Here is a 22,658-nt window from a genome sequence, read left to right as displayed (position 1 = left end):
TACACATTTTTCATCACCCAAAATGAAGAACTTTATCATATATGTCTTTATGCATGATGTTTATGTTTAAGTATTGCATGTCCAAAACATGATGATTTTTATTATTTATTAGCTATGTAATGAAGGTTTTTTGCTGAGTCTTTAGATTCATTATTAGGTATGGCAATGGGTCGGGTCTAAAACCGACCCCGCATTGAACCCGGCCCGGCGGGACGGGTTTAGACCCAGCCAAACGGGTCCAGATGCGGGTCCGGGCGGATCCCGGGTTTAGCCGAACCCGCCCCGCCAAAAAATATATATATTAAATATAAATATAAATAATATAATTATATATTAACAATATATAATTATATTATTTATATTACATAATCAATACTTTGTCCCTAATTTGAGTTTATAATATTTTTGGATTTAAATAATTTTAATATGAAAATATATTATTATGATTTTTCCTTAGTTATTAATTATTATTTAGATAAAAATGATATATTTTAACTTGTAAAAACATTTTTTTATCTTAAATATTATTAATATAAATTTGGAAAATAAATTTAATAATGCTTTGTTAATTTTTTAACTTATTTAAAATTTTATTTAATATAATTTAAATTGTATTTAATTTGGCGGGTCCAACGGGTCTAACCCGGATTGGACCCGCCGGATCCACAGGGCGGGGCAGGTCTGGTCCACGGGGAGGCGGGGCGGGTCTCGGGTTTTCCTAAACCCGCCCCAAACCCGCTCCGTTGTCATCCCTACTTATTATACTTGTATGGTGCAGATGTAAAAGAAGAAATTAAATATTTAAAGGTTGATCATGGGGCCGAGTAGTCGAAAAAGAGAGAAGAGTTTGCATTGCACGGACGTCCGAGAACCTTATGTCAAGCATGTCCATGAAGCGTAGACATTTTATTAATATTATGCACGTTTATTTGATCGCATGTTTTAGCAAGTCATTTAAATATTCAAATCCTGTTGTAAACACGTTATTTTGTGATCGCGCATTTTACAGTTTCAAATTTTGTATGTGTGAAGAAGTTTTGGCGTTCCTGTTTGAGTTAGCATCATCTTTGTATAATGATAGTTTAAACGAGTTATGAAACATGAGATTTTGAATTGCTTTGATTGAACTTAATTTTATGCATGATATTTTGTACCTATGAGCACAATGCATGTTTTACAAAAAAATGTATTCCACATTTTTTTGCATCATAATTCTTGAAAATGTCCAAAAATACGGGACGTAACAGTTACATGTGACGCCTGGGGCTGATAATTGAGGAATCTTTAGTACAAAATACGGACTGTGAGTGTTAGAATTATAACATAATCATTAATCTGACAATCGGGCTCATAATTGAGGAATCTTTAGTCCAAAGAATAGCCCGTGAGCTTTCAAGCCCATGGTCCATTGAGGAATTATATAAATAGGACATTTCTCCATTTTTAAGGTACACATTCTCATTCTCTTAATTTATGCTCTAAAAGATATTTAGTTTTTGTGAGTACATATTTTGAGTTGATCACTGACTTGAGCTTCAGAGGGTTTTTGCTAAACATCCCCCATCGCCTCTAACCTCATTTTGTGATGCATGTGACGACCCTATTTTTACTCGATTGGACACGTGAGGAGCAATTGGTCTATCAAAACTATTGTTCACCCTGATAGCCTGGTCACGCGGAGACTCTTATTTAGGGTTACAAGATTTTGTACAGCATCAGTTTGGCGCGTCTATAGGAACGAGTCATGTGATGCCCGGGGCTGAGGGGTAAAGGAGTGATCTCCGGTGCCAAGAGGTTTCACGGACAATGAGCGGCTCCTGGTAGGCTTCTAGGCAGAGGGAGACATGAATGAACCGATCCTGCCGGATTGAGAAGGATTCTGAGACTGTGTAGGTATGGGACTACATAGTTGATGAGAGCTTAAAAATATTTCATATGTACTACTCATATCAAGAAGGTGCATCTTCTTTTCGGGAGCTCATCATATAACAACTCCAAAGTTAAGCGTGCTTGACTAGGGGCAATTTTAGGAAGGGTGACCCCCTGGAAAGTTTCTCAGGGTGCGTGTGAGTGAGGACATAAGCACGTTAGAAAGACCCGTCTTGATACAGTGGGTCGTTACAAATGGTATCAGAGACGATCTCTCTTAGTGCGGTATGGTTCAGGGACGAACCAAGCGGAAGCTATTGGGCATGTAACGCCCGAGGCTGAGGGGGCAAGGAGCGATCGCCGGTGCCAAGAAGTTGCACAGACAATGAGCAACTCCTGGTAGGCTTCTAGACGGAGGAAGACATGAATGAACCGATCCTGCTGGAATGAGAGGTATTCTGAGACTATGTAGGTATGAGACTACATATTTGAGGAGAGTTTAAAAAGATTTCATATGTACTACTCATATCAAGAAGGTGCATCTTCTTTTCGTAAGCTCATCATATAAGAACTCCAAAGTTAAGCGTGCTTGACTTGGGGCAATTTTAGGATGGGTGACTCCCTGGAAAGTTTCTTTGGGTGCGTGTGAGTGAGAACATAAGCACGCTGGAAAGACCCGTCTTGATACAGTGGGTCGTTACAAGTCACCTCATCACTGAGAATGCAAACACAATCACATGCAACTCATGATTCAGAAGAGGAACCGAATCACCCACCTCCAGCTCCTCGGCAAAATCAAGAGTTCCTAATCACCCCAGAGGTCCTGAAGGCCTTGATGGAGGAAGCAACATCCAGGGATATAGTTAAATCTATGGCATAGTACCTGGTGTCTCAACAACATGGCAGTGGGAATAGGGGTTCTCCGAGCAAAAGGGTGCATTCACACCACTCGGAGAGGGTCCCACAAGAAAAAAAGGTATTTGGAACTAACGAAGTTCCATTTGTGACATGAAAAAATGGACTGAACTTCAAGAAGATGAGACAGTTAATCACCACCCCTACCTCGGGAGCTGCGATGTGCCAAGGGAGCTGATGGCTCCTTAGCCATTTTGTCCGCTCATCGCAGTCTGTTCACACCACTATCTTGACAGAGGTATTGCCAGCAGGAGTCAAAATAGCAAACCTATCTGAATTTAATGGGACAAGGGGATCCACAGGATCACTTGGACAGATTCTACGCAAAGGCTGACCTTTATGACATCAGCGATGTGGCGTACTGTAAAATCTTTCGAACCACCTTATCAGGACAAGCCCTCACTCGGTTAAAAAAGCTACCCCCAGGGAAGATAGGAAGTTTGGAAGAACTTACTAGACGTTTCTTTCACAAATTTTTCATTAATAGGAAGTATTCAAAAATAGCAGCATACTTGTTCTCGATAGTCCAAGGAGGAGGAGAAACCCTAAGGGAATTCATACAGCGATTCACTCAGGCCATCCATGAGGTTCCGCATGATAATCATGACTTGCTGGAGGGGATCATGCAACAGAATCTTCGTCAATGTAAATTCAAAGAATCAATAGCCGGAAAACCTCCAAATACTCTGGAAGAATTGTTAGAAATGGCGGTGAAATGTATCCGTGTAGAAGAGACTATAGAACCTCATTATCTCATGAAGAGAAAACACGAGGAAAACCTGGCGTAGGAAACAAAAAATGAGAAGAAAAAAGACAAGAAGTACAAAGTGAAGAAGAGAAAAAGACATCTAATAGCACACACTTTCAATACACTCCATTGAAAGCTCGTTTGTCCGACATTCTTGTTATAGCTGAACAACAAGGCTTACTAAGACCCATACACCTGATGAAAGAAAATTCAAAGTGTCAATGATCTGACAAATATTGTGATTTCCATAAAGATAAAGGGCACACGACAGAATATTGCCACAACTTGCGAGTTGAAATAGAGAAGTTGATTGAAAAAGGATACTTGGGAGACTTTGTTGTTAAAAATAACCAGCAACGAGATGACATGCATCCTAAAGATCTTTGGGAATAACACATGTCCATTGGAGGAGTAATTGTGGTGATAACTACGGGGCTAGCTCGTGATGACATGGCGAATGCGAAAAAAGATCTTCTTAGAGTTGTGTAAGGAGGACATTCTCTCATGCATGCTTTCACCTCTCAGCCGCAAAGTTGAAATTCCCAACCCCATGTGGAGTAGGAAAAGTATTAGGCAAAAGTTGCATTGCGAGAGAGTGTCTTGGGGTTTAAGAGGATTTCGTAGAGAGTGAGAGGACCGAAAACTGGAACCTCATTGAATAAATTCTAGGCCATCTCTAATTAGAATCAAGGATGAAGCAGCTCAATCGTAAACAATTCATCTACCAGAGTGCAAAATTGGATAGATAATTATTGACTTTGGCCTTAGCTATTTCATGTTTTGCCTAAATGTTTTCCTCTTTCTTTAGTTATTTCAGGTTGTGCAATGTAGCCTCCATTGTTACGAGTTCAATGAAATTTTCAGTCTGCATTATCAACAAATCCCCAACATGCGTAAAAACATTAACTCCTATCCGCGATGCTTAACTAAAAATTTAGACCCGTGAATTCAGTAAAAGTCATTCATGCATAAGAGGCCAGACCAGCCCTGCAGGATAACTAAAATGCCGACTTTGTAAGAGATCACGACAATAAATTAAGTCCTGGGATACTTACCAACCAAGAGGTAGGTTTAGGACTTCCCGTGAGACAAAATATCGGGAGTCTGATCCACTCCCAAGTCCTTCATGTTATGCATCACGATGTTATTCGTAAATCAATGGGAGAACAAGTCAATTCGGTTGAACATGCTACTCCAAGAGAATAAGACAATCCGGATAAACATGTCACTTTTAGAAGAACAGGACTATCACAAAACAAAATCACCTAAGAGATTTAAGTCCCCTGAAGAATGCTTCCAAGAGGATCTGAGCCACCAAAGAGCCTAAACCTCCTAGAGAGAAAAAATCACAGGGATAATGTTATCCATATGATAGTACATAAAGTATATCATTTGAAGGGTATAAATAACCTAGAGAACCAAATTTACCCCGAAGAAAAGAGTTGTCGAATTTTGAACATGCCATAGACTACTCGGATAACCTGGTTTAGATCATGTGCAAGTTCCTAAAATTATTAGCTCCAAGAGGGAGGCGTCCCCGTTACGTATGCAAGTCCCTAGCGCATCCATAGACCCACATTCACTCGGAGAACCCAAATCACAAAAGAAGGACATATCACCCAAAGAATTCAGGTCGCTCAGAAGGAAGAGACTGTCAGAATAATAAAAGCAAGTATCTGAAGCTTCGTCATCATTAAAACTAATAACACAATGGGAGTTGGCCCATGACTAGCCATTAATAAGGAGTACTCTTTCCCACGAGGTGCGCACCCTGCAAATTGTTTTAATCTATCAGCTACTCATAAGAAGCAATGTTGCGGTGTAGGACCCGTTCGAAAGGTATTCACGAATCATAGAGTTAGCCTAGTGACAAATTAGATTTTAGCCAATTCCCGAAACCCAATTCATTAAACTAAGGGCTCACTAGCCTAATTCCCAAAAAAATCTCGTAACAAACAAAAAACCCAAGTCCAAAAACCTAAAATCCAAACCCATGCCCAACCCGCCAGGCCCATAACCCGACCATCCCATTATCCAACCAGAAAATAACCCAGGCCCACAACCCTACTAACTCATCAACAGGCTCGTAACCCAACCAGCCTAACCAACCCAGACCCATACCCAAAACCAAGGATCAACCCACCAAAACCCAAAATTCCGCAGCCCAAAAGCCCGAGATCCATAAACCAAATAGAAACCCAAATCTATCCCATTCTTCAACGCAAAACCAAACCCATCTCCTGATCGCCATCACTGGTAAAATTATACCCACCACCTTCTCAATCAAGATCCCTAATCAAATCACGGCAGCCGCAAATAAGAGGCGGAACCACTGCATCAGTCTGCCGGATAGTGCCCAACCCACACATGCAATCCATCAATTACCCAGCCCAAACCCCAACCATCACCACTAATCCTCTCAAATCTCTAGTGAATACCCCTGGACTCGTCATCGTCAAACTCTAGTATCCAAAAATCTGGCAGCCCTGTCAACAAGCCATCCACCCCACTAACCTGAGTCATTATATCCCTCGGTTGAACCAGCGCAGCTCGCTGTCAAGATGATCGAAACACCATTACTGGGTAATCTAAAACACAAAAACAAAAAACAGGAACCCTGGGCAAAATCATGTCTATTCATGATTGTCGAAGAACAAGAAACTGGAGTTCAAGAGACTACAATTAAAAAAAAAAAGAGGGGAGAGGGAGCAAGCCGCCGCCCAAAAATAGCTCCGACCAAGCACCGCCAAACCGTACCCATTCGTCACTCCTCGGCCCACTCACAAAGCACCCACCAAGAAACAAGAAGCAAGAAAAAAAGAAGAAGAAAAAGGAAAAAAAAATGGAGTTCTCGATTCCAGAACTTAAAAAAAAAAGCAGAAAGGAAGGAGAAAGTCTTGCAAAATATAGGCATTCAAACAACGCAATTATGAACATGTATATTATATATAATTATGTAGGGCAAATTGCATTTATCTCCCCTGTGAAAAGTTTAAAAATTATAAAACTTCCTAAAAAATATTAATAGGCTAATGCATCCCTCAGTTTTTTAAAATGTAGCACATTTCACCCTTATATTATACAATCTCGGACACATTTATATCTTCTCATAGGAGTTTTTATGTTAATTTTTTTTTAAAACAAAGAGTCTAAGATGCTATTAATTTTACACAAAGTGTTTTATATGGAGAAATCTAGTGACTTGACGTTGCGGCGGAGTGTGTCGTGAGGAGAGTGATAGTTGTGGCCTGTGGGGCCTTTCTATAGAGAAGAGGTGAGTGGATTAAAGCTACAAACTGAGAATTCAAAGCAAAGTATATTTGCTTGTGGCCATTTCGTTGAAAGCCAGTTTCATGGATATATTTTCACTTATTTATTTATTTATTTATTTATTTATTTATTTATTATTATTATTATTATTATTATTATTATTATTATTATTAGGACTGGAGTACTACTCTCGATCACCTTCAATTAATTTTAGTCGATCGAGAGTGGAGGGCTTCTGATATATATTAGTGTAAAAACAAATTAAAAGCAACTAAAGATACGATCATGAGTGTTGGAATTATAACATAATAATTAAGCCCACAAGTGGGCTCATAATTGAATAATCTTTAGTCCAAAGAATTGCCCATGAGTTTTCAAGTTCATGTTCCAACTTGAGGAATTCTATAAATAGGAAATTTTTTCATTTCTAGGTAAACATTCTCATATATCAATTTATGCTCTAAATGCTCTTTAGTCTGAGTACATATTTTGAGTTGATCGCTGACTTGAGCATCGGAGGGTTTTTGCCGGACATCCCCTGGTGCCTCTAACCTCATTTCGTGACTCATGTGATGACCCTAATTTTACTGGATTAAGCACGTGAGGAGCAGTGGTCTATCAAAGGTAGTGTCCAACCTGATAGACTGGTCACACGGAGACTCTTATTTAGGGTTACACGATTTCGTACAACATCACATATCACCCATGTAATACTTTTGATATATTGAAAATTTACTTTTATTGCATTATTCTTTTGTTAGTTTTTTTCTTTTTTTTATATAACAAAATGAATTTCTAGCTAGCCCAATTTTCATCACTTTTATAAATTAGTTTCTGTTGAAAATAATATATATATATATATATATATATATATATATATATATATTAGAGTTGAATGTTGAATATTGAGTTGTAAAATGTTGAAAATTAGTGTGTGATGAAGTAGATGATGATGTATTAATTTTTGGACTAATCTCCAAATGAGATCTATAAATAGGTCTCTCCATTTGTGAAGAAATACACAATTGAATTGAGAGAGAAAAATATTGTGAAGTTTAGAGTTTGATATATTTTGAGTTTTAGAGTTTTTACTTTTTACCATAAATTTTTACTTTTTCACAACACTTTATCAGCACGATCGCTCGAAGGTTCTCTATAATTTTCGACGCTCCAAAATACAAGAAGAAGTCAAAAATATTCAACAAGTAAGAATATTCATTTTTACTGTTTATATATTTTTATTGTGTATATATTAATATATAATTTCATGTTATTATATAAAAGGCTGTCTATGACACCGACCTTATAATAACGTGATATGATATATATTTATTATGTATATATACTAACTATATTTGTATAATTTCACAATATTATATAAAAGGCTGTCTATGACACCGATCTTATAATAATGTGATATGATATACTATACCTGACTTTATACTAATTATACTTGTATAATTTCACAATATTATATAAAAGGTTGTCTATGACACCGATCTTATAATAATGTGATATGATATACTATACCTGACTTTATACTAATTATATTTTTATAATTTCAAAATATTATATAAAAGGTTGTCTGTGACACCGATCTTATAATAATGTGATATGATATACTATACCTGACTTTATACTAATTATATTTGTATAATTTCACAATATTATATAAAAGGATGTCTACAGCGCCGACCTTATAATAATGTGATATGATATACATAATTATTTAATTATGATTATCATTATATGAATCGCATGATTATCACAAATTTTTATTCAACACATAATCATTTTTTTTCTTACCCCCAACGGTCACAAACGGTCATAAACGATTAGATTTTTGCCTATAAATATGATCACTCAAACTCATTTTTAATCACACCAAAATTCATTCTTTCTCTCAGAATATTTTCTCGTTTTTCAAAGATGAAGATGATGGCATTTCTAAGGCTATTTTTCATAACGATTATGATCATCATGCTCACGAGTCTTGTAATCACCAGCGATTTTCCACCACATACTTTTTCTCTATTTGTACAAGCACTTGTAATCTTCGTTCTTCCATTATTTTGTATTGTCATATTAATGAAAATTAACTAATAAAATGCATTGTTATTTTTCTAGTACCACCATGTCAAATTTGAAAAATATTGAATTCTTTGCGCTCGATATCACTGGAAAGAATTATATTCCATGGACTCTCGATGTAGAGATGCATCTTGAGTCATTGGGCCTAAGTGATACCATCAAAGAAATTAATATATCAACCTCACAAGATAAAGCAAAGGCAATGATTTTCTTACGCCGACATCTTGATGAAGGGTTGAAATATGAGTATCTCACAGAAAAAGACCCAATGATTTTATGGAAAGGGTTGAAAGAAAGATTTGAGCATATAAGGGAAGCGATACTTTCGACCGCCCGTGATGAATGGAATACGTTGAGATTCCAAGACTTTAAAAAAGTCAGTGATTATAATTCTGCGATGTATCGAATAGTCTCGCAATAAAAATTCTGTGGACTTGAAGTCACAGAGATGGAAATGCTTGAGAAACTTTTTTCCACTTTTCACGCATCAAATATAACTCTACAGCAACAGTACAGAGTGCGTGGTTTTATGAGATATTCTGAACTTATTGCATGTCTTGTTGTGGCAGAAAAGAACAACGAATTGTTAATAAGAAATCATCAATCCCGACCCACTAGATCAACGACATTTCCTGAAGCAAATGTCGTAATGAAAAATGAAAACCAAAATCAAAGGCATAAACAAGATTTTGGTCGTGGGCGAGGACGAGAAGGTGGGCATGGTCGTGGACGTAGAAATGATCACGGTCATGGTCGAGGCCGTGGATATAATCGAGATAGTTACTTAAATAACTCATCTCAAAAGAACGTCACAAATCACCCACCAAAAAGGCAACATGAAAACAGGAGTGAAAATGAAAATCACTCAAAAAGAACTGAGAGTGTTTGTTATTAGAGGTGTCAAAATGAGCTAGGCCCGTCGGATTGGCCCGCCCCGCCATACAAAATTGGTGGGTTGGGTTGGCAATTTCCCAACCCGCCTAAAAGGTGGGCCGCCCCGCCTAATGGTGGGTTGCGAGTTGGCCCGCAAAAACCCGCCAATTTACACGTGAGCCCGTCGGGTTGGCCTGTTTCGCCACCTAAAATAGGTGGGTTGGGTTGGCATTTTCTCAACCCGCCTAAAAGATGGGCTGGCCCGCCCCGCCCCGCCCCGCCTAATGGTGAGTTATGACAGGTTGTGGGCCGGCCCGCCCCGTTGGCCCATTTTGACACCTCTATTTGTTATAGATGTGGCACTCCGGGACATTGGTCACGTACTTGTCGAGCCCCTGAGCACCTTTGTAAGCTCTATAAAGAATCGATAAAGGGAAAAGGAAAAGAGACCAATTTTGTTGAAAATAGTGACCATTTAATTGGTTCAACTAGTTTCAATGCTGCAGATTTTTTGAATGATTTCGAAAACATTGATTAAAATATTGGTGGGACTAGATTGTAACAAATTTGTATTTTTCATGCATTCTTGTATTATAAAGCATGTTATATTTTGCATTTGTATTGTACTTAATTTTTTTTTATTGCATTTTTGTGAAGTTTGATATGGAAAATGCTATGAGCAAATATGGAAATAATATAATGGAAATTTGCATATCGGATAGTGGTACAACACACACTATTTTGCGAGATGAAAGATATTTCTTGGAAATAAAACCAACAAAAAACAATGGTGAATACAATATCAGGTCCTGTAGACTTGATTGAAGGTTGTGGTAAAGCACAATTTTTGTTACCAAATGGTACAAAATTTCTGATAAATGATGCTTTATATTCACCACAATCAAAAAGAAATTTGTTGAGTTTTAATGACATATATTCTCATGGGTATGATACTGAGAAAATAACTGGTGAAAATCAGAAATATATGTGTTTTACCACATAAAAATCAGGAAAGAAATATGTGATTGAAAAATTATCAATGCTCCCTACTGGATTGCATTATACACATATAAGGCCAATCGAATCAAATATGGTGGTTAATAGTTCTTCAATATTAACTAAATGGCATGATCGATTGGGACATCCTGGTTCAATAATGCTGGAATAATTATTGAAAATACGCATGGTCATCCGTTGAAAGACCAGAAGATCTTTAAGAATAATAAGTTTCAATGTAAAGCATGTTCTCTTAGAAAACTTATTATAAGACTATCGCCAGCTAAAATTTAAACAGAATCATCCATATTTCTTGAACGTATTTAGGGTGATATTTGTGGGCCAATTCATCCACCATGTGGACCATTTCGATATTTTATGGTATTGATAGATGCCTCTAGCAGATGGTCACATGTATGATTATTGTCAACTCGGAATGTGGCATTTTCAAGATTAATGGCTCAAATAATAAAATTGCGGAATAAATTTCCCGATTATACAATCAAGAAAATAAGACTTGATAATGCTGGAGAATTTACTTCCCAAACTTTCAATGACTATTGTATGTCAATGGGAATTACTGTTGAACATCCTGTTGCTCATGTTCATACACAGAATGGATTAGCTGAATCATTGATTAAACGTCTACAATTGATTGTTAGACCAATGATTATGAGAACAAAACTCCCTATTTCTATATGAGGACATGCAATATTACATGTTGCGGCATTAATTCGCATCAGACCAAGTGCATATCATAAATTCTCCCCATTGCAGCTTGCATTTGGTAAAGAACCAAATATTTCTCATCTCAGAATTTTTGGATGTATGGTGTATGTGTCTATTGCACCACATCAACGATAAAAAATGGGTCCTCAAAGAAAAATCGATATTTATATCGGTTATGATAGCCCATCAATCATTCGATATCTTGAGCCTCACACAGGCGATGTGTTTACAGCACGCTTTGCCGATTTTCATTTTAATGAAGAAATCTTCCCAATGTTAGGGGGAGAAAAGAAACACATCGAAAAAAAATCACATGGTATATACCATCATTATTATATTTGGATCCAAGGACCAAACAATGTGAGAAAGATGTACAGCAAATTGTGCACTTGCAAAGAATTGCAAATCAAATGCCAGATGCATTTGCAGACACAAAAGGGGTAACAAAATCATATATACATGCTGTAAATGCCCCTGCTCGAATTGAAATTTCAAAAAAAACAAATTGAAGACACTCATGATGTCATAAAATGCTTGAAGCGTGAAAGGTCAGTCGGTTCCAAGGATAAAAATCCTCGGAAAAGAAAAGGCATAGAGAAACACGATGATCGTAAAATAGAAAATGGTGTTCCAGAAGAAACATCTGATGATAAAAATGTTCTGTCAAAACCACAAACTGACGAGAATCGTGAAATCTCTATCAATTAAATTAATACTAGAAAAATATGGAATCGAAAAGATATAGAAGATATTGATGAGATATTTTCTTATAATGTGGCATGTGACATCATAAATGAAAATGAGGATCATGAACCAAAATCTTTTGGTGAATGTAAAACTCGTCATGATTGGGCAAAATGGAAAGATGCCATCCAGGTTGAATTGAATTCGCTAAATAAACACAATGTTTTTGGACCTAGAGTCCTCACACCTGAAGGTGTGAAACCTGTTGGATACAAATGAGTTTTTATTCGAAAGCGAAATGAGAAAAATGAAATAGTAAGATATAAAGCTAGACTTGTTGCACAAGGTTTTTCTCAAAGGCCTGGAATTGATTATGAAGAAACGTATTCTCATGTTATAGATGCAATTACGTTTTGATATTTGATTAGTTTGGCAGTGTCTGAAAATTTGAAAATGTGTCTTATGGATGTTGTTACAGCTTACTTATACGGATCACTTGATAGTGATATATACATGAAAATCCCTGAAGGATTTAAGATGTCTGAAGCACAAAGTTCAAAACCCAGAGAATTTTATTCTGTAAAATTGCAAAGATCATTATATGGGTTGAAGCAATCCGGCCGAATGCGGTATAATCGGCTAAGTGAGCACTTGATGAAAAAAGGATATGTAAATGATCCAATATGCCCTTGTGCTTTCATCAAGAAAACAACATCCGGATATGTAATTATTGCTGTATATGTTGATGATTTAAACATCATTGGAACGAATAAAGAAATTAAAGAAGTTATGATGTACTTGAAGGAAGAATTCGAAATGAAGGATCTTGTAAAAACCAAATACTGTCTGGGTTTGCAAATCGAACAAAAAGAATGTGGAATTTTTGTTCACCAGACAAATTATACAGAAAAGATCCTTAAAAATTTTAATATGGATAAATCAAATCCATTAAGTACTCCAATGGTTGTAAGATCATTAAACATAGAAAAGGATCCATTTCGTCCATGTGAAAACGATGAAGTTATTCTTGGTCCAGAAGTACCATATCTAAGTGTCATTGGTGCCCTTATGTATCTTGCAAATTGCACTAGACCTGATATATCTTTTGCTGTAAATTTATTGGCAAGATTCAGTTCATATCCAACAAAGAGGCACTGGAACGAAATTAAACATATATTCCGTTATCTACGAGGAACGACAGATTTGGGACTTTTGTACTCAAAAGACACCAATCAAAGTATCATTGGTTATGCTGATGCTGGATATTTATCTGATCCACATAATGCACGTTCCCAAACCGGATATGTATTTACTCGTGGAGGCACCACGATTTCTTGGCGTTCACAGAAGAAAACACTCGTAACAACTTCATCAAATCACGCTGAGATTATTGCGCTACATGAAGCAAGCCGTGAATGTGTTTGACTAAAATCAATGACACAACATATCCAAACTTCTTGTGGATTATCAGTAGACAAGAAGCCTGTGACGTTGTATGAAGATAATGCTGCATGTATTGCTCAAATGAAAGAATGATACATCAAAAGTGACAGAACAAAACATATCCCCCCAAAGTTCTTTGCTTACACTCAAGAGCTTGAGAAGAATAAAGATATTGATATCTGTTACATTCAATCAAGTGAGAACTCATCAGACCTCTTCACAAAGGTGCTTCCTACGGCAATATTCAGAAAGCATATATATATATATAACATTGGGATGCGCAATCTACGGAATATGTGAAGAATCACTCATGTTAACATGAGAGGGAGTTTATGTGGTTGCACTCTTTTTTTCTTGCTATGATTTTTATCCTACTGGGTTTTTCCTAGTAAGGTTTTTAACGAGGCAGTGCAAAAATACGTAATAAAGACAGTCATCATATCACGATCATCATCACAAGGGGGAGTGTTGAAAATATTATATATATATATATATATATATATATATATATATATATATATTAGAGTTGAATGTTGAATATTGAGTTGTAAAATGTTGAAAATTAGTGTGTGATGATGTAGATAATGATGTATTAATTTTTGGACTAATCTACAAATGAGATCTATAAATAGGTCTCTCCATTTGTGAAGAAATACAAAATTGAATTGAGAGAGAAAAATATTGTGAAGTGTAGAATTTGATATATTTTGAGTTTTAGAGTTTTTACTTTTTACCATAAATTTTTAATTTTTCACAACAGTTTTTTTTTATTTTTTATTTTTATGTCTGACCGAGAAAATTATAATGGACGGTTCGGTTGAGAATATATAAGTTGGATCTTTCTGCAAATTTATCGTATTTTGGCTCACATTATGCACGGCCCAACCAATTTGTGCAAACAATAAAGTAAAAATCTAAAATATAAAGTTAATTTATAGATTTTTGAAAAAAACCTAATAATAAATAATAGTTAAAATTAATTTTAAATATTCTACGTATTTTATTCAAGTTATTTAGTTAACTAGAATTAGTTTAAACACGATTAAAGTCCCTATCGTATGAGCACAAAATATATATAATTATCTTGAAATAATTAGACATATTCTGATTATATTATATTCTTATGGTATTTTTTCCTTTTCAAAACCACCAAACCACGCAATAAAAATGCTAAAAAATGTCCTTAAAGAGGTGTCCAAGTTAATGAAGTGAGTGAACGTTTGACAAATGGTTAGAATTTTGATTCACTTGCCAACACCTTCTCGGGTGAGCATGTCGCACATACTTGAGGATTTACATAATGCGCACATAATGATAATAGCTGCAGATTTTCGATAGTTAATTAATGTGATCAAAGATTTGCTTTATTTTAAAGAATCAATCAAGAAGTTAAGTAGCATTAAAGTTTTCCGATGCCAAAGAATGTTTTGACAAAACTTCTACCAAAATGTAATCAAGCACATATATATAGCTTAAACGATAGAATCTTTGGATTGATCTTTATCCTGATGATGGCTTGCAAGTAGGGGTGTTGTATCTCTCTCTTTCATCTGGAATCAAATTTAAAAAATAAAAATTAAAGCAAATAATTTCGGTTGTATGAACAAGAGAGCAAATTCAACTCTAGGGAAGGCCGGGGTTGTTAAAATTTAACCAAATATGATATTTGATTCATATAAAAATATTTCTCAAGTACGAACCTGATTACTCAATCACTCTTTATATCAATTAAAAAAAAAGATGAATTAAGTTACCTGAGACAAAGAAGAGAGGTCTCCCACTTGTTTCCTTTTGGCCTCAGCGGTGCAAACATAGGAGTACATTCCCATTCCAACAATGGCAATGAGAATCCCAATAATGTTTCTTGAAGTGAAGGGATCGTGCAAGAGTGTGTAGCCAAATGCAAGAACAAGGCATGTTTTGAGATGGCCAAGAACTTGATATGTCACCGGTGATGTCTTCCCAATTACCAAGAATGTGCTAAAGTTCACAAATACAGCTATCAAGCATGAGAGTACTATGAATCCCTGCAAACATACAAACTTATATGTGTATACATCAAAATCTTTCTAGGGAGAAATCCAGCTAGTGTTGTTTCGTTCATGCGTCGCATATTTGAATTATATTTTTTTTTCGCAATCTCTATTTGTTTTCAAAACAAAACTGCTCTTCTTGTGCATTTGAGAGTACATTGTTAACTTTTTAATGGATCAGTAAGATGTTTAGGTAGTACTGTTTGTGAAGAAAAAATTGTTTTGTGCTTCTTAAAAGTTCTCTCAAACACTACCTAAGACTAAAATTTAATGATACAGAGAACTAAAATTACAAAGAAACAAATATATCGGATGAAAAATGCACTTTTCCCAAATGAAAACATTCAACTAAACATTTTGTTTGACTCAAGCTGGAATGTTGGATATGAATTTTAGGGAGTGTTTGCAATCACTAAAAAAAATGATTGTTAGATTTTGACTTAAAAAAAATCATTTTTGTGTGTTTCTATAACCCAAATTATATGTTAACTTATGTTTAACTTAATTGAAATCCAAAATATAGTCATATGATGATTATGATTATCCAAAAGTGATTAAGAGGTCAATGACGATAAAATCACTCTAATTACTTATTTATCAAACACTACCCAATTTGATTTTTTAGATTCACATTTGTTTCCAAACACTACCATTAACTTTTGATTTTTCTTAACTTTTTTATAATTTATAAAGGGAAAACTGCAAATTTGGTCCTATATGTTTGTCACTTTGCGATTTTGGTCCTCTATGTTTTTATATTTCAATTTTAGTCCTGCATGTTCCGATTTTTGGCAATTTCGGTCTTTTTTACTCGAAAATGCTTACATGACACTGTACACGTCAGCTCCACATCAGCAATGAATTGGTGCCACGTCAGCGCCACGTCGGAAAAAAGATTAAAATTGCCAAAAAAAAATAAAGATAGCGGACGAAAACTGAAATCTGAAAATATAAAGGACTGAAATCGCAAAGTGTCAAATATACAGGACCAAAAAAATAATTTTTCCATTTATAAATTTATTAATCACTTCTACAAAAATATAAACTTTTGCAAACACTCCCTTAATAAAGTTCATTACAACTTTTAAACAATATTAGATATTTTCGTTCGATATATATGATGGATGACCTTAATCGAAGTATTGGTATATATTCAATAAATATTATCAACATATACTATATATCTTTTATGATATTCTACAAGAAGTAAATCCTAGTAATAAGTAGAAAATAAAAACAAACATACCAATACAACAGTGGAATACTTGTAGGCGAAGACATTCTTTTCTGTTAGGAACTGATCCAGAAAAGGTCCAGACACGAACAGAATAGCTGCCTGAAATGGTGCTGATTGGTACAACAACTGCGTGGACGAAACGTTCAGCCTCTTTTGTATTGTATTTGTTAGCTGAGAACGTACAAAATTTTTAAGGATTAATTAAAAAGTAGAAGTTTATGAAAAGCGATGAATATATTCGTCTTAAAACGATCCAAGAAAATCATGAGAGAGGCTCACAATTTGGCCGACACACGTGGTTATGATGGCGAGAAGCGACAGAATCGTCCCCACGAAGTTGAGTTGAAGGTCTGTTACTGATGCAATGCCAACTCCAAGTAGCAGAATCAGAAGGGAAAACTTTATTTTTTGGCTGCATGATTTTAAAAGGGGTGGATGATATAGTATGATTAATGTTTCTGCAGATTCTTAATTTGTATTATACTGTATATTATAAAATTCTAATCGTGATTGTGTTTGATCACTAACCTGAATTGTTTTTTGAGGAAAAGGGTTTCCAATAGTACAGTGAAAGGTATTATTGCAAGCTTTGTCATCTGCAAATTTAAAGACCAATAAATACATGTTGGTGGAATCAGATGCCCTCTCTGCATTGAATTTGAAAGAGAATTTGGAGAAATTTGGTATGATATATGTCCTTGAATGAATACAATCGATTTCAAAGCATATTGCTCATTGTAAATATGAGTCGGGTCGATCTGTCTCACAAATACAGATCATTGAGATCATCTCACCGAGATCCACTCATATTTTTATATGCCTTAATTGATTTTCAACATCTTTCTGTGTGAGATAAATACCATGCGTTTTTTTTTTCACAAATTAATATCCAAACTTTCTATACAATATACATACATATGTATACGCACACATTCATGTTTAGCAGTTTAGGGGCATACCTATTTTCGACATTTGATGAGTTAGAATACTATCATATATATATATAAAAACGAAGAAATTAAAGAAAAAATCTGATCATGATATTCCAAACATAAATTTTTTTTGGGATAAATTTGTGTAATTAAAAAGAATGTGACGTCGAGGGAACAAGCTAGCTAGCTTGCGACTGATCTACTTGATGCATATAGTTAAATATATATATACCTGATAGAAGCCAATGGAATTAAATCCCAAGCTTAGGTTGAGGAATCCAATGGAAACACCATTGAGAAGGCCAAAAAGAATCACGGTTTTCATATCGATTGGCTTGTTTTCGAATAGATTCAAGCGCAATGCCACATGAAGACTGCAGTATGTTACCATCAGATGCCAACTTGTAAGTGTTGTTGCTGGCAAATGAATTACAGAATGAGTAATACAATAACTCAAAAAAAGAAGAAGAAGAAAGTAATACAATATATTAATATTAAATTGGTGATTATTATAGTGTGCATATATAGTCTGAGTCTCATCTAAATACTTTAATAATTTTCATTAGGTAAATCATAGAACAGCACAAGTGCTATGTATGTTCGATTATTTTCTCAACAAACGCATTTATTGTTCCCAATGCGCACCGTCTCAATAATTGCATCACCTTATATATGAGAATCGAAAACATAATTTTAATTAATTAACTTTGATTTCAATTGTATACATATAGAGTATAAATAGAATTTACTTTGCATGGATAAAATTTAGAAATGTAATCAAGTAGAGTCAACCCGGCCGAGTAGCCTTCGAGTACTATAGCTTAAGCAGTCAAGTTCTTACTTAGAGATAAGTTTCGAACTACTTAATTTCATAAACTTTATGTTGACAACTTCAATTTTTATGAGCACCAATCGTAGTGTAGTTGGTTAAAAGAACTATAGGGATGAAGTAATATTCTACATAAGTTTTAAAATTTTAGAGAAATACTATTAATTGAGTTCGAGTAGTACTGTCAATAATCAAACTTAGATCGAAAACTTAAAATAGTACTTGAGCTAAGCTCGAGTCAGATTTTGATCGAATTGCTTATAAGTAGCTATGCAAAATATATATAACTTTGATATAGATTCTTATAACTTATATATACTAGTCTATCGGTGCACGCGTTACGTACTTATATAATATTTTTTAATTAACTTGATTTATATTCAAATAAGAGTAATATCATAGTTGTAAAAATTATCGAGGGACTGAACTATAATTTGAAATGTCGAAATTAAAAAAACAAAAGAAATTAATAAAAAAAATGTAATATATATACCATATAACAACAATTTTGACAAAAAAAAATAGTGTCATTTTTTTTCCAATAAACAGATTCTTTTATATATAATACAGATATATATAATTCCTTATTATACATATCTTTGAACCTATAGGAAATCTCATCATCATCCGGCATTTATTTTAAATTTTGATTTTTTTCTACCTTGACTTGAAATTTTTCCATGTTAACTTTATTATTCCATATTATATAATATTGAAAATAATTATCTATGTTAGAGTTTATGGGCATGTGCAAGTCATATATATGCGTGTATATTGTAATTCTTTGAAATTATAAAATTATTATAGATGTATTTTTAAGAAAGTTCTTTTCATTACAAAACATTTGCGATTTTTTTGTAATTTCAAAAATAATGTGTAACCATGTGTATAACTTCATTATACAATTATAATAACTCATTTACCAAACTTGTGTTACGTATCACACCAATAAGACCATGACGATTACAATAAATGATATTTATATATATATATATATATATATATATATATATATATATATATATATATATATGTATAATGTTATGTTGTCTTAGACATTTGTTGGTTAACACTCCATGAGTTTCACATGATTTTTCGCGAACATTTAGTGGAAAACATTAAAAATTTACAAGATTTTATATTAAATAATTAAATAAACGTTAAATATATATATACGATGTGTGCAACTTCTACCAGCAGGCTGGTATCCGATTAAAGAAAGTTAAATTATTTTAGGAGTTGGTTGGATTAATCTTAGACTTTGTTTCAAAGTCATTTGATTCTACTTTGTTTGAGAAACAAGTTTCCTAGACTCATGTGCCAAATGAAACAGACCCTTCACCAAAAATTTAAAATAATACTCTAAAATTAAAATTTGATGTATAAAAATATTGAAAATCAAGATTAATATAAGTTACCGAATGGAAAGCCAAGATGGCTCATCAAGGCTTTGTTGCATATAACAATTGACACAGAAGATGCCACAGATAGAAACAGTGCACCTATCACTCCCAATTGGAACCCTTGCATTTCTCCCATCCTGAACAAGAAAATTGCAAAAATTAAATAACACAGATTAATAACTAAAACACATATGATCATATCATATCACATCACATCATATCATATCATATGTGTGTGTGTGAATCAATAGTACAACAAACGATGTTAAACATTAAGTAGAAAATAGGTGAAAAATAGTGCATTATTTATTTATTTATTTTTGTGAAAACGTACAAGATTTATAATTCCACTTGTAACATTGATATTGAAGATGCATTAACGTGTGCTTTCTTTCTATATGTATGATAAGAAAAATATTTTCTTAACAAATATATATGGTCGAGGGATCGATCCCCATACTAAGTCGAAAACTGATTGGAAAAAAAAGAGAGAATAATAAAATTACCTCCCAAATGAGTTTAAGTAGGCTCTCCAACACAAGAACGATTACTTTATTTTGGAGCAAATTTCAAAGAATAATAAGCACCGGAGCTCCAACCAGAAAAATATGACGATCGAAGCTAGTATGTGATAGCGGCGGCCGTGGAGGAGGCCGTTTGTGGTGGCGGTGGATTATTGCTAAATGGAAGTACTGTGGTTGAGGGAGGAGGGTATGTAGCTAAATTTGTATACAAGAATGTAAATATTATGTAGTGCCTTTTATTGGTTATCATGATATATATGGTTGGTGGTAACGCCGTTAGTTTTGTCACACCTTCCGTTAACGGCAATTATAAGCAAGCGGCATGGGCAACACCACCTATACTATTGTTTACAGAATTAAAATGGTTTTATGCGAATATTAATTATAATTTTTGTATTGGTGTATATTAAATTTGGAAGAATTTCTACAAAATAATAGACATTGGAAAATTGATTTTACCTACGTTAAACTTTCATTTCACGTGCTGATCAAGTTCATATTCAAGAGCTTGTTGGAAATTTTGATTTGTACAAAGTATTGGATCGGAGCACAAGATTCATTAATTAATTCCCGAGAGACAAAAACTAACAAAAACATATGGTCACATGCATTGTTTATACTATGAAACATCACATAATTGAAAAAAAACTTAAACACAACAAAAGATATTGATCATTAATTGTGATCGTGAGTCGATTTTGTTACTTGATCTTATCGAATCGAATCTCGACTTAGTACTAGAATTTAATTGACATGCATGAATTGTATTCGAAGCAATTCAAGAATCTTAATTAATGCATGATCTTTGCACTAAAGAAAAATTTATATTTCTTCCCCCAAGCTAACATGTGTTTAATATGCATGATTCAATTTTTTTTTAAAAAAAAAACATCGAAGTTTGAACAAGTTTCTTAATGACCAAATAAATATAGAGGAATATTAATAAAATTTACTTATGAAGCAAGATTTATAGAAGGGAAAATTACATTTTTTTGTCATATAGTTTGTTTGTTTGTTTGTTTTTATGATTTTGGTCCTCCACGTTGTCATATTTCAGTTTTAGTACGCTGAAAATTTTAATCATTTTTTGATATGGCGTTAATGTGGCAATAATACGATGATGTGACGTTGACATATGTATTGTTACTCTCAATAAAAATAGAATAAAATTGTCAAAATGAGAATATAGGCTATTAAAACACAAATTGACTGAATAGATGACCAAAATCGAAAAAAAAAAAAACATAGGATCAAAATATAATTTTCCCAACACAAAATGAGTAATCATAAATTTAAGATGCCTTCCCGAACTATTGTACGGAATTAAGGTTTTTTTTTTCCTTTCCCTTTTTGGGGTGCAATTGAAGTTATAATTTATTAGTGTCGGTAACTAACTTTATTTAATTAATCTGATAGAATTTTAAATAATGAATCTTAGGACACACGATAGGGAGGTGGAACGGACACTTCTTTTAGTGTAAGCAAAATATCGACAAATCAATTTGTTTGGTGAAACAGAGAAACTTTAGTCATATCCTATGGTAATAGTGTTTGGAAAAGCTTTTAAAAAATAATTTTCATTTTTTTTTAACAAAATTTTACAACGAAATTGATGAAACATATAAGCTTAGTTGAATACACTTTCGTGGGGTTAGGTAGTGTAATTGTGAAATTTTGTGAAGGAAAAGGTGAGAAGTGCTTCATCAATTTCATTTTTATTTAAAATGATTCTTTATTTTACATTATGATTCTATTGTCTGGTGTTAACAAATTTACGAGTATCATGTATTTAAAACATATATAAGTAAATGGTTATGTCGAAAGAGTTACTATATATATTAATATTAATATGGAAATAAAAAGGTGTACTGCCGTACATGAGATTTCAGAAGTTTGAGTCGAATTTAAGAAATCGAGCTCCTCAAATAATAAGTCACTAATTTTTTTAGTCTGGACAGGCGGGTTTTTATATCAACAAATAGGTCATGCCGAAATTTTTAAATTTTTTGAAAAATTCGTATTTTATTCAATAATTAATTATTAGTAATTATGAGGTCGTTTTAGTTGGTATCAGAGCATGGT

At 34.0% G+C, this 22,658-nt stretch overlaps 2 protein-coding genes across 2 annotated transcripts; one reads left to right on the top strand and one right to left on the bottom strand.

Moving 5' to 3' along the window:
- Positions 1-3,065: 3,065 nt before the first annotated feature.
- Positions 3,066-3,572, top strand: LOC140874051 (uncharacterized). The gene has a single exon (XM_073277327.1). It carries the CDS (start codon positions 3,066-3,068, stop codon positions 3,570-3,572), a length of 507 nt encoding a protein of 168 aa, XP_073133428.1.
- Positions 3,573-15,031: 11,459 nt separating this feature from the next.
- Positions 15,032-20,770, bottom strand: LOC140875183 (UDP-xylose transporter 1). The gene is made up of 8 exons (XM_073278777.1): positions 20,559-20,770; positions 20,068-20,189; positions 18,053-18,237; positions 17,417-17,484; positions 17,168-17,300; positions 16,898-17,059; positions 15,373-15,645; positions 15,032-15,168 (listed from the first exon to the last, which is right to left on the bottom strand). Exons 2-8 carry the CDS (start codon positions 20,186-20,188, stop codon positions 15,091-15,093), a joined length of 1,020 nt encoding a protein of 339 aa, XP_073134878.1. The 5' UTR covers position 20,189; positions 20,559-20,770; the 3' UTR covers positions 15,032-15,090.
- Positions 20,771-22,658: the final 1,888 nt, after the last annotated feature.

The sequence above is a fragment of the Henckelia pumila genome, chromosome 1 (genome assembly GCF_033568475.1).
Source record: "Henckelia pumila isolate YLH828 chromosome 1, ASM3356847v2, whole genome shotgun sequence".
Lineage (NCBI taxonomy): Eukaryota > Viridiplantae > Streptophyta > Magnoliopsida > Lamiales > Gesneriaceae > Henckelia > Henckelia pumila.
The sequence above is the reverse complement of the archived record's forward strand: the minus strand, read 5'-3'. Positions and strand labels throughout refer to the sequence as shown.